This window comes from Diabrotica virgifera, chromosome 3, assembly GCF_917563875.1.
Source record: "Diabrotica virgifera virgifera chromosome 3, PGI_DIABVI_V3a".
Classification (NCBI taxonomy): Eukaryota; Metazoa; Arthropoda; class Insecta; order Coleoptera; family Chrysomelidae; genus Diabrotica; species Diabrotica virgifera.
Genome location: NC_065445.1, coordinates 24,698,174 through 24,710,534, shown reverse-complemented (window position 1 = coordinate 24,710,534; position 12,361 = coordinate 24,698,174). Strand labels below are relative to the sequence as shown.

The 12,361-nt window shown below is 30.8% G+C and overlaps 1 protein-coding gene across 1 annotated transcript in view; it reads right to left on the bottom strand.

Annotated features, from left to right (window-relative positions):
• LOC114349512 (apoptosis inhibitor 5) overlaps positions 1-11,949 on the bottom strand; it is a 39,724-nt gene extending 27,775 nt beyond the window's left edge. The window contains exons 1-2 of the mRNA XM_050647822.1: positions 11,712-11,949; positions 6,670-6,831 (exon numbers count right to left, since the gene is read on the bottom strand). Coding sequence (XP_050503779.1) covers positions 6,670-6,831; positions 11,712-11,780 — 231 coding nt within the window. The 5' untranslated portion in view covers positions 11,781-11,949. The remainder of the gene's footprint in view (positions 1-6,669; positions 6,832-11,711) is intronic.
• Between the last annotated feature and the right edge of the window lie 412 nt (positions 11,950-12,361).

The window sequence follows — 12,361 nt, the reverse complement described above, 5'->3', positions numbered from 1 at the left end:
TTGTTACAAAAGCAGTGAAATACATAAAATAGAAATAATAAGAAAGCAATTAGAACATGATATTCAAAATTGGATAAAGAAAATGGGCTTTAAATTTAAATTAATAAATAAACGTAAAGCAGTTATGGAAAGCCAAAGAATAGTAAACAGATGTAATACATATATCGATGCCTTAGAAGCCAATCGGTGTAAATCAATAAAAGGAAATGAGATAATAAGATGTTTGTAAAAATAGTTGCACAAAAGTGAGGACCCATTAAAAATAAATAAGCCGTCTTTATTGCTCATAATATAAGTATTATATTCATAAATACAAACAAGGACAAGCTATTTGTCATTGGTGTATTCTTTGGTGTTACATCTATGGAGACCTGTAAGAAGGAGTGGAAACGCAATGCATCGTTTGTGGGCTAACTTTTCAACCTCTAATTCAGCTTTCAGCAGTGGCCGCCAGAGGCGCAAGTGTTCGAATAGATGCTACAAATACATTAGCTCTTATGGACTTATTTAATATTTAACTCATTTTATTAATGTTTTTAGAGTAATTAGACATTAATTTATTGGTTGATGAGTGCTGAATATGTTTTATGCCAAAAATAAATTATTTTAACTTCATAACATATCGACGTGTGGTAAAAAGTGTATTCTTTCTATACCATTGTAGATGGAGGTGTGACATCAAATTTAAATTTGTCATTACTTTAATGTGGGACAGCTTATTTTGAAGCGGAAATATTTTTCATATTATTATCTAACTGCCACATTTATATACCAATGGTATTTAAACTGCAAATTAACTGATATCAAAAAGTTTGTTAGTTGAAAAAATTGAACTTAACTGTACTTAATTGTTTTTAAAAAGTTAAAAAGTTTAAAAAGTTATTTAAATTATTTGAAGTTTAAAATATATGTAAATGAACTACAGTCTGACTTTTATAAAATTAGTGTTAATTTTTGTGAAATATTTTGTCTCAAAAATGCATTGTTTCGACAGAAAAACTTTCAAGATCCTCTTACTATTATCATTATAATTTTCAGGTTAAAATATAAACCAATAACAAGTAAAACACAAATTTAGTTACACCGAAGAAAATAACATACAAGCTAATATAATCCGTGAACGTTATAAATAACATAAAGACAAATATTTATAAAAAGTCTTGTATTAACTTCGTTAAGTTCCCTTTTGAATTTTTTATCGGAACGATAACTCGATATAAATCCCGATACGAAGCAAGTTCTTTTAGTGTTAGCTTTCTTTTCACTTATATTTAAATAATATTAATCACCAAAACCAGTAATCTTATATTAACTACGAATAATTAATTATTTTCGAAATTTCCACATTTACTCCAATGCAAAACTGGCATCTATCTCTACGCCAGCGCCGCCCTAGCGAGAAATCAAGCAAACAAGCAAAATCGTGTACACAAATTTCAAGGTCGTCCTATCTCGATTCCTCTCCTCTGTGTAGGTCTCCATAGTTACATCTCATACAACCCGCTTTACCAGAGCCGCGTTTAGGTCAATTGACGCCCTAGGCAATTTTCTAGTAGCCGCCCTTCAAACATGTACCTACCATTTTTGCGAAAAAAAATTAGAGAACTTTGTATTTAAATAAGAATACACAAAAATGGATTTAACTATGTTTATATACCTATATCAGAAAAAATCGTCACTCCAGTTCGATCACATCAGAGAATTCTTAAAAAAAAGACTTTTCAAAAAAAATTTTTTTTTCTTAACAAAATCGACAAATTGTTAACACGTTCTTGCGTCATACTTGATGGGAAATTATTTTTAATTCTTGACATTTTCGAAAATGACCTTTCAGCGGACACGTTGTGCGTTGGCAATGGGATGCACAAATAAATGTGCCAAGCAATGTCAAAATTAGGGAAAATATCTTTCAATCCACTTAGTGCAGTCACTGAAGGTTTTAACCTCCGATTTCGTTGAACCTCCATCGATTTTCATGAAAATTGGTGAGTGGTTATAGGATAGCTAGGAACAAAGGTGACATGATGCCAACTTGCGCTTTTACCGTGGTGGTGGATGCCACCCCTACACAGGGGTTAAAATTATTATTTTTTAAATAATACCATAAATCGATCGACAGACAAATTCTAAGCAAAATTTGTTATATAAAGTTATTAATATAAATCAATACTTTTTAAGGTATTAAAGATCAAAGATTTTATTTTTTCGTAAAAAATGCGAAAATGTAAAAAATTTCGAAAAAATCTTAATACACTCCTCACTTAAAGAACTAAACTAATGTTACTTCAAAGTGAGTTATGGGTAATTGAATGTATATTTTTTTTGACGAGTACGCAAATCTAAGTATTCAAGCTTAAATAACGGGAAAACGATGCATTTTATAAAATATACCTGTAAAATATAATGATTTCAACAATTTTGACCGGTTTAGAATTCATATTTCTGAAAAAAAGATATCATTTAAACAAATCAGAATTTTTAAAATTATCGTAATTTTCATTTTCTTTTGATAATAACTCCAAAAATACTCAATATACGTAAAAAGTGATATATGTATAACCAAATTTTATTTTTTTCTGTATTAAATATTTTACCTTTTTACTATTTCTGTAGGGTAAAAAATAACCGAGATAGAAACATTTAAAGCTTAAATTTTGCTGCAAGAACCATGTAACCGGGGCCATTCAACCTTTTATTTTTAAAAAAGTAATTGGTTTAAAAGATTAACTACAACGTGGTTTAATAGCCATTAAAATTAACTTTCAAATGGTTTTTAAGGAAACCTGATATCGTAAAAATTAACGAAGTTATTTAAAAAAAAAACAATAACTTTTTTGGAAAAATTTTTAAAAGATAGATTTTGAAAAATATTTGGTGCATAAATTTTAATGTTATCAACTTGTTCGGAGGCTCATTTTATAGATATTTCTAAGTACTTTGACAAATGTTTAATAAGGTTATGTTATAAAATGAATCATTTTCCCTTTATTTAAGCTTGAATATGTACTTAGATTTGGGTACTCGCCGAAAAAATATACATTAAATTACCTATTATAACTCACTTTTAGTTAACATTAAAAGGTTTTCCCTGTAAGGAGTTTATTTCATTTTTTATTAGCTTCAATTTTGGTAATTATAAGTTTTTGGTAAAATCCTATAGTTTTTGAGTTATTTATGAAAAATCGGTTAAAAACATGCATTTTCTCACGAAAAATTAAAATCTTTGATCTTTAATAACTCAAAAAGTTTTGATTTATTTTAATAACTTTATGTAACAAATTTTGCTTGGAATTTGTCCCTCTATCTAATTTTGGGGATATTTTTAATAAAATAATTTTCACCCCCGAGAAGGGGTGGCATCCACCCCCAGAGTAAAAGCGCAAGTTGACACCATGTCACCTTTGTTCCTTGAGATATCCTCTAACCACTCACCAATTTTCATGCAAATCGATGGAGGTTGAACGAAATCGGAGGTAATAGCTCATATCCACATTCAGTGACTGCACTAACTCTTCTTATGTCAATCGGTGATTTTATTGTGATATCCAAATGACCCTTTAAGTGAATGCATTCTATTCTGTCTAAATCCCGAGCCGAGGATTAGCGGCGTGTAATTTGGGTTGCCTATATAAACTTGAATCAACGAAATGGGCCTTGAGTGTTATTTAAAACGCTGAAAAGACCGTTTAGTGATAATAAAAAGGGTGGGTTGTGATTGCGCGCAGCGGTCAAATACCTCCTGCCCTGCCGTTCTCTCACTCTAATTCCCGTAAGTTGGGTTTGGACCGAAGGGTTAGGTCTTCCTCCTTTCAGGCAAAAACCGATATTTACTGCGGTTGCATGATATTTAATATTAAAATAGTATTGGATGTGGTAGAATGTAGACTCTTTGTATAATTATCAATTGAACAGTGAAGCTGTTAGATCAATTTTCCGATTCAATCATTTCTACTGTTCACAGTTCTGTGTTTGTGTTTGCTTTTGAGTAGGTATTTCATTTTCTTGACAACGAAAATGTTCGGTGTGGAAATAATTAATAAGTGCTTGGAATGCGGAAACGTGTATAAACGTAAACATGATTTAAAAAGACATGTAAAAAGTTCGCATCCCGACAAATTGGATGCAATTGCCCCTTTAAAAGTGCTTAAAGGCAACGTCTATAAATTTAGACATAAGCCAAGTTTAAACTTTCATGCCAAAAAAATGCACACAAATGTCATTGATTTGTACAGTTGTAATTTTTTGAATAATAAACATTCGCGATTCAAGTTTATATAGGCAACACAAATTACACGCCGCTAATCCTCGGCTCGGGATCTAGACTCGAGTAATGCATTCATGTATGAATGATGTATCTTGGTCGTCTTTATATGTATCAGATTTTCAGCTTCTCTAATAATTTCTTCATTGCTTAATTTTGTTAAATCTGTTAATAACACGAAAACGTTGATAAATAAATCGATAAGATTCCAGACGTCTATTCAAGTATCTTTTCAATGTCGATTATAATATAGAATATGTGGATTTTCATCTCATCACTAGTTGAAAAGTTTAGTTCATCATCGGCCCCCTCGTCAATTTGAATTTTTCTCTTTCTTATTTCTTTATATGTTTTATTTGGACACAATTTTTTGGCTTCCTTGCGGTAAAGTAATTTGAAAGAGAACAGAACCAGATCCATAATTTTTATATACAAATATTTTTAGTACAGTATTCTTGCCGCCCTCTCATAATGTGCCGCCCTAGGCAACTGCCTATATTGCCTAATGGATAAAGCTGCCCTGCGCTTTACACCAACAATAAATTGATGAAAAAATTGACCAACTTCTTCATGGTCAACTTTGACGTATACAAAACACAATTTTACATTTAATTTTGCCGCGAATCAAAAGAAAATGAAGAAATTTGACGAAATAAAACATGTCCTCTAATTGAACATGCTCTATTTAATCAAATTCTTTAATTTTCTTTTGATTCACGGTAAACACTTTAGGTGATCTGTGGGTAAAATTGGATGTCAAATTATGCTTTGTAACACAAACCATACATTTTGTATATGTCAAATTTGGCCTTGAATAAATTCGTCAATTTCTTGATCAATTTATTGTTGGCGTAAAGCGGATATAAGTCATTTTTAGACAGAACTTGACTTACAACGTTTGACACAGAGAATCAGGAAAAACTAGAGGTTAATGTATTGAATTAAGGGTATGATATTCTAAGATTTGTGAAAAGTACAAGACTGTCACAAGAAGATACAAAAACAACAAAGAAAATATTACAATGGAAGGCGGTACGAAGGCAAAAAAAAAAGAAAAACCCAGAACGAGATGGTTGGATGATGTGGAAGACGATCTGAAAATCATGAATGTAAGACAATGGAGAAGGGAGCAAGAGAGATCTGAATGGAAGGACAGCCAGACAGGCAAAGACCCACCAGGGTTGTGAGGCCAAAAAAAGATGAAGAAGAAAATGAAAGAAAGGTTAAACAGCAGCATACTGCACAACTCAACAATGTTACAAATAAACAACAATAAGTGGACAAAATGTTAAAAGACAGAATTATTGAACCCTCCACATGTGGTTGAAGTTCACTGATTGTACTAGTTAGAAAAAAAGGACAACTCATATAGATTCTGCATCAAAGTGTCAACAAAAAGTTTTTGAAAAGTCAATAAGCTATCAGATAAGGATGCATATCCTATGCAGTAGCATCCTTAATCTCTGCCTTTTACAATTTATAAGACAAGAAGACGAAGGGGACTCTACAATACTATTCACATTCAGTCACATTCCTTCTATTCGCCTAGGAAAAATTCCAACGAAAGTTGATTCCGTGTACTCAAAATATGAGTAAAATGAAAAATTAAAATAGCTTATGCTTGATTTCGGTTCAGAGATGATCAAACATCCCCATACGTCCGTCTCTGAACCGAAATGAGCTGAAACATAAACCGTTTTTAATTTTTCATTTTACTCATATTTTGAGTACACAGAATCAACTTACTTAGGAATTTTTCCTAGGCAAATAGATGGAATATGACTACATATTATAGTCCCCTTCGTCTCCTTGCCTTATAAATTGTAAAAGGCAGAGATTAAGGATGTTACCAGAAAGTAGTTCCACAAGAATTTTCAGATTTAGGTACTGTTTAGATCTGGGACTTCTCATTTCTCTCGAAAACAATTACATCTAACATATGTCAAAAATGATTTTTTTGAAATGTCACTTATAAGTGTTAAATTTGTAAAAATTATTATAAAAATAGATAAAACACATCAAAAAAGTAATGATAATGCTCATAAAGAAACGAAGTCCCACCAGAGAAGTCCCATAGAAAACGTTTTGCAATCATTTCTTGAATTTTATGAGAAATTTTCGTAGGTCCGAAAAACAACATGTAATAGTAACTGAATTAGTGAGAAGAAGAGCCCAAATTTCGAGGCAGATGAACGAAAAAAACTTTGAATCCTTTTTGTAAATTTTAAAATTAATTAGTGTTGTTTAAGACAATCAAAACTGAACCCTCACGCACAAGTTGTACATACAACTTCAGTGAGGAAATGAGTTTATTATATGTATAATTTATTTTCTACGAATAAACTCCATTATTATTATTATTATTATAACATATTTGATAACATTTAGGAACTACTTTGATACATTACCGATGGATCATTATCTTCGCATATATCTATAAGAGCGTCCACAGATATGTCTTCTTGCTGTGGAAAATGTTTGAAGTACTGCCCAATAATTTGAGTCACCAATTTCTTCTCATTTGCACTACCCTCTCTATGGCTAATACATTCCAAATATTCTTTAGAAAGCTGAAATACATAGGTAAAATGAGTTTCTTTTGTTGTTAAGAATTCAACTTCAATTAAACTTAATTCAATTCAATTTGAACATGAGGAAATTTCTGAGTAACCAAAGATTCAATCTGCAAATCCGATATAGGATGGTATAATGTTATATCCATTATATTCTTCTTTATGGTGTTGAAGCTTGGACTGTTAATGCTGACTTAAAGAGAACGCTAGATGTTTTTGAGATATGGCTTTTGAGAAGAATTTTAAAAATACTGTGGACCATCATATTACGAACGAATTGGTGTTGCATAGAATGGGAAGAGACAGAAAACTTTTGACCACCACTAAAAAGAGAAAAACAGCATATTTAGGGCACATACTTAGATATGATAAGTACGAGTTATTACAGCTGATTATGAAGGGTAAAATTGAAGGAAAAAGGGGTACTGGTAGACGATAAATATCCTGGCTGAAAAATATTCGTGACTGGACCAGGTTAAACACATAGATGCTTTTCAGAAAAGCAGATAGAGACAAATTTGCAATGGCTTTAGCCAACCTTCATTAGTGGAATCGGTACTAATAGAAGAAGAATATTAAATTAATGGTCATTAAATAAATCAGTTAATGAAAGATTTTATTTTGGTATTTCAACACTCCCCTCGAACAAGGTTGTAACTCAAGTTACTTCTTTTTTCAGATTTCAACACAGGCGAATTCAGCAAAAAATTGCGCACACGTCAATATAAACGACGGCATAGTTTGGATAATACTCCATTGAAAAAAGTTGTATTAAAAACTTACGTGTGCCATTTTAGCGCGAAAAAGGCTAACACTGGATACACCCTATGTTAAATATTTACTTTCTTTATAGTTGACGATTAACAAGGTTTTTAAATGAGTTACAACTTTGTTGCACTTATGTTTAATTTATAAAGTATTCAAACATATGGTGCATCTCATAAGTCAATTTATCGAAATAACAGTAAAAAATGATACAGTCAAACCCGCTTATTGGAATAGCCTTTGTGCCAAGTAAACGTAATCCTATAACCGGGATATTCTAATAACCGATCATTGGTTGCTACTATAAATGTTTCGGGACCTAAAATTTCTATTCCTTAAACCAGGATATTCCTTTAAGAGGTATTCTAATAAGCGGGTTCGACTGTATACGGAGTTTTCTTTTCCTTTTGATAGTTGCGGTGGACAAAATAAGTATAGAATAGTGTTTGCTACATACTTCTATGTAGTGAAAAAGTTTAATATTAACATTACACATATATTTTTTGAAATAGCACGTTCACAAAACGAGGGTGATTGAATGTATGCCCTTATAGAAAAACCGAAAAATATAAAGTCGTATATGCTCCACACCTATGGATAACCATGATACGATATGCCAAAGCATCAGGCAAGCCTAAATCCGTAACTGAAATAAATCAGAAGCAGCTTCTAAATTTTAACCTATTTAAGGACACACATGATAATTTTGAAGTAGATATTAACAGTAAAAGAGTAAAGTAATAAAGTAAAATGGTTTAAAATTAACTATTTATAGATACGCAATAAGAATGCGAAAAATTCGAGATATTTTATACCATTTTTTTTTTCATAGTCATAGAATATTAATGTTATTGTAAAATTTATAATTTCCAATTAAAATTGTGTAAATTGTGAGTTGATATTTTGTTTAAATATACCATAAAAACTAATTTTCTCCTAGCTATATTGCAAATAACTCAAAACATACAACCTTTTAATAGTTAAAGGGGAAAAATAATTAACACGGAGAGTGTAAAATGGTTGTTAGGCGAGTTACAACTTTTTTCTATATACTCATGTTAAATCTCAAGGTTGTATCTCAATTAAACTCAAGATTTTCAATAGCTAATAAAATTACAAAGCATACATCTCACAGTAATCCCTTATTATGTTATAAATATCATATCACATTAGTGTAAAAGAGTCTAATCATTTCGCTACAAATTTTTAAAAATTCATGTTTTCCGTTTTTTGCCTCTCCTGTAAAATCGCTAAAAATGAGTTACAACCTTGTTCGATGGGGGTGTCGATTTAGTCATATCTTAACGATACAAATTAATTTATATTTATATTATATGCACACTAATACTGTTCATTTCAACAAAATCTAATAAAAGAAATTAAAAAAATTGCTAGGGGAATTTTTTCAAACAACAGAAGTAAAGACCAGGATAGAAATAGCAAGAAATGCGTTTGTAAAAATGAAAACAATTCCCTGCAACAAAGACCTTAATTAGAACCGAGTATGAGCTTTGAGATGCTACATGCAATGGTGTAACCAGGATGATCCTAAAAAGGGGGGTTGCAACTACTACTGTAGACTGTAGGGGGTATGGAATAGTAATGGTGTTAAGTGTATAGAGCTCAAAGTATATCTTAATGGGGCGGTTACAACTCCTGGTTACGATACTGAAATATGGACTTGAAAGATGAACACTGAAGCAAGAACACACAAATAGTCGAGGAAATGAAGCTGGAAAAATGGCAAAACCTCGCAATTTTTTTGTCCAGCATCGATTTGTACAAAAATTTGGGATTAGGCTCATTTCACTCTTTAGTTCATTTTCTTTATTGAGCCGTTGCACGCTTTTGGTTTTTTAATGGTGAAAACCACCCCTAATTGTAAAAAATTATAAAATAACATTTTAAACTATAATATTGTCAACATTTGCTTCTTATTGGTTACATAATGATTGTTTTGTGCTTTAAGATATAATATCACAATATTTCAACCCTTAAAACCACCCTTGTTGGAGCAATATATGAAAAGTTTACTTAACCTAAAAGAATAATTTCGGCTTGCATCAATTTACATAAAAATTTTGGGTTAGGATCATCTTACCCTGTACTTCATATTCAATATCATGCTCAAGGGCGTTGATTATTTTTATGGGGTGTAAACTACCCTTATTGTCAAAAATTATATTAAAACATTGTAAACTTTAATATAGGTAAAATTTGGTTTTGACTGGTTAAATAATAATTGTTTTATGTTTTAGGATATAATATCATAATATTTCAACCCTTAAAAACCACCCTTAATAAATTGCAATTTTTATAAGTAGATAATTTAATAGATCTATACAGAAAAAAAAGTAGAATTAATGAATTACAAAAACTTTTATTTACACAAAAATACGAATTTACAAATATACAAAAATACACATACAAATAGTTTTTTAGTCATCCAGTATACGAACTGGCTCTGTGATACATAGGTACATTGAAAATGCTCTATAAGGGGACTATTCGAAATTTTCGAAAAAAAAAATTAGTTTTATAAATATAGCTCCTTCATTTTTGGCGATAAAAAGTTTTTTCAATAATAGTTTTGTAGAATTTTTGAAGAGTAATAAAGACTGTGTAAATTAAATTCCGTAAGATCCCTTAATTTTTAATTGAGGTGGGTTTAAAGGGCTCGAATAAGGGGATGTTTGCTCGTAAATAGATGTTTTAAACAGCTATATCTCGCTAACTGTTCACTGTAATGAAAATCTATGCATAAAAAAATTTTAGCTATTAAAAAAGCTACAATTTAGTAGTCCATCATTTTTTCCTATCTCCAGCATTTTCGGAGATATTTTGAAGAAAATGATAAAAAATGCAAAATTGCAAAAAATCCATTTTTCTTTAAACTCCAATTTTTCTAAAATTAGCCCTTTTAAATAGGTCAAACTTCTTGGGTGTATTGATAATATAAATATAAAAGGAATTACAGAAAGACGAAGACCAATTTTTAGTTACAAGGGTAGTTAGGGGGTTGCTTTCACTGTTTTTTTCGTAGAGAAAAATAGGTACCAACTTTTTTTTTATCAGTTGCTCAATTTTTTTGCTAGAAACTTTTTATTATTTTTTTTTGAAAGATCTTATTGTATGTTTGAAAAAACATCATTTAAGTTTTTCTGGAAAAATGCAAAGTTTTCCCGTTATTTGGCTTTGATTATTTCAAATTATGCATTTGACGAAAAAAGCTAACCTTTAACATGCCGTATCTCCGTTTGTATTGGTCGTAAAAATATTATAGAAAAACAGTTTCATTTGTGTTACTAAAAGATACAATTTTAATACCTACAGTTTTTTGATTAAATGCATATTTTTCGAGTTATTCTCAAAAAACCCTCTAAAAAAGTCGATTTTTCCGTCGAAAAGCTGTTACTTTCAACCACGAATAACTCGAAAAATATTAGTTTTACGAAGAAAATCTAAAAAACATTTTTTTCTTAAAATTACTTTTTACATCGATTTACATGGTTAAAATGTAATAAAAAATTCCCACCCCCCGAGATGGGGTGGCAACTACCCCCAAGGTTTTAGCGTACAGCAGCATGATATAGAAAATGATCCTTGGACTATTCCCTACCTTCTGTGACAATTTCAAGTAAATCCATGCTGGACGAAAAATTGCGAGCCAAAATGCTTCACTTCCTCGACTAAAATAAACTACAGTCATTTGAAATGTGGTGTTACAGAACGATGCTTAGAATAGCATGGACACAGAAGAAAACGAACACGGAAGTATTGCGAGAAATGGGCAAAGAATAAGAAAGTTACAATATCTGAGATACGTAACGAGGGGACAGCGATATGAAATGCTAAGACTGATAATAAAGGGAAAGATAAGAGGCGGAAGGAGTATAGGAAGAAGGAGAGTGTCATGGTTGAAGAATTTAAGGGACAGGTTTAAATGTAGTTCTATAGAACTCTTCAGAGCAGCGGTAGATAGAGTAAAGATAGTGATGATGATATCCAACCTCCGATTAGTAGACGGCACTTAAAGAAGAAGATAGCCAACCTTCATTAGTGGAGGCGGCACTAGAAGAAAAAAAAAAGAATTCACATGTATCAGTTCTAACCTTTGAAATATCCTCGGCGCTGGATAAACGACTGTATGTTTGGTACAATTCTTCCAATTTGTCGGCCATCGTTAGGGATCTAATTTTCCAAAAAGAAATAGATAATGTTTGTGAATTAACCACTGCTGTGCAATATGGTTCCTTTTAAACCGGTTAGTTACAAATTTTATAACAACTCAAGCTAGATTATTTATCAACCATTTTTAAATTCTTCTTTTTTATTTGCATTTGACATTTGACAGTTTGACACAATGCACATATAGTTGCCTATATCCGGTTATATTAATCAAATAAAATCTCTGATTTGAATATATTTAAATGTGTAAATTAAATTAGATGTATGTTAATCATTTAAACGATTTTCTTTTACTGAATCAAATTTTATTAATAAAACAAATTATTTAAATGACTTCCGCAAAAAATAATAGAATTCTATAATTATTAAGTTAGTTAATTTCCTACAAGATGGCGCAAGGGAGTAACTTATCAAAAACGTTGGAATTTTTCTTAGAATTTTCGTTTGAAGTCACGTTGTAGACACTCTAATTTATATATTTTTTTATTCTATCCTATTTCTATTTTTTATTAAAATCAAAGCATATTTTTGTTATTTCAATCAAGTGTGCATGTGCAATATCCCGGGATATACC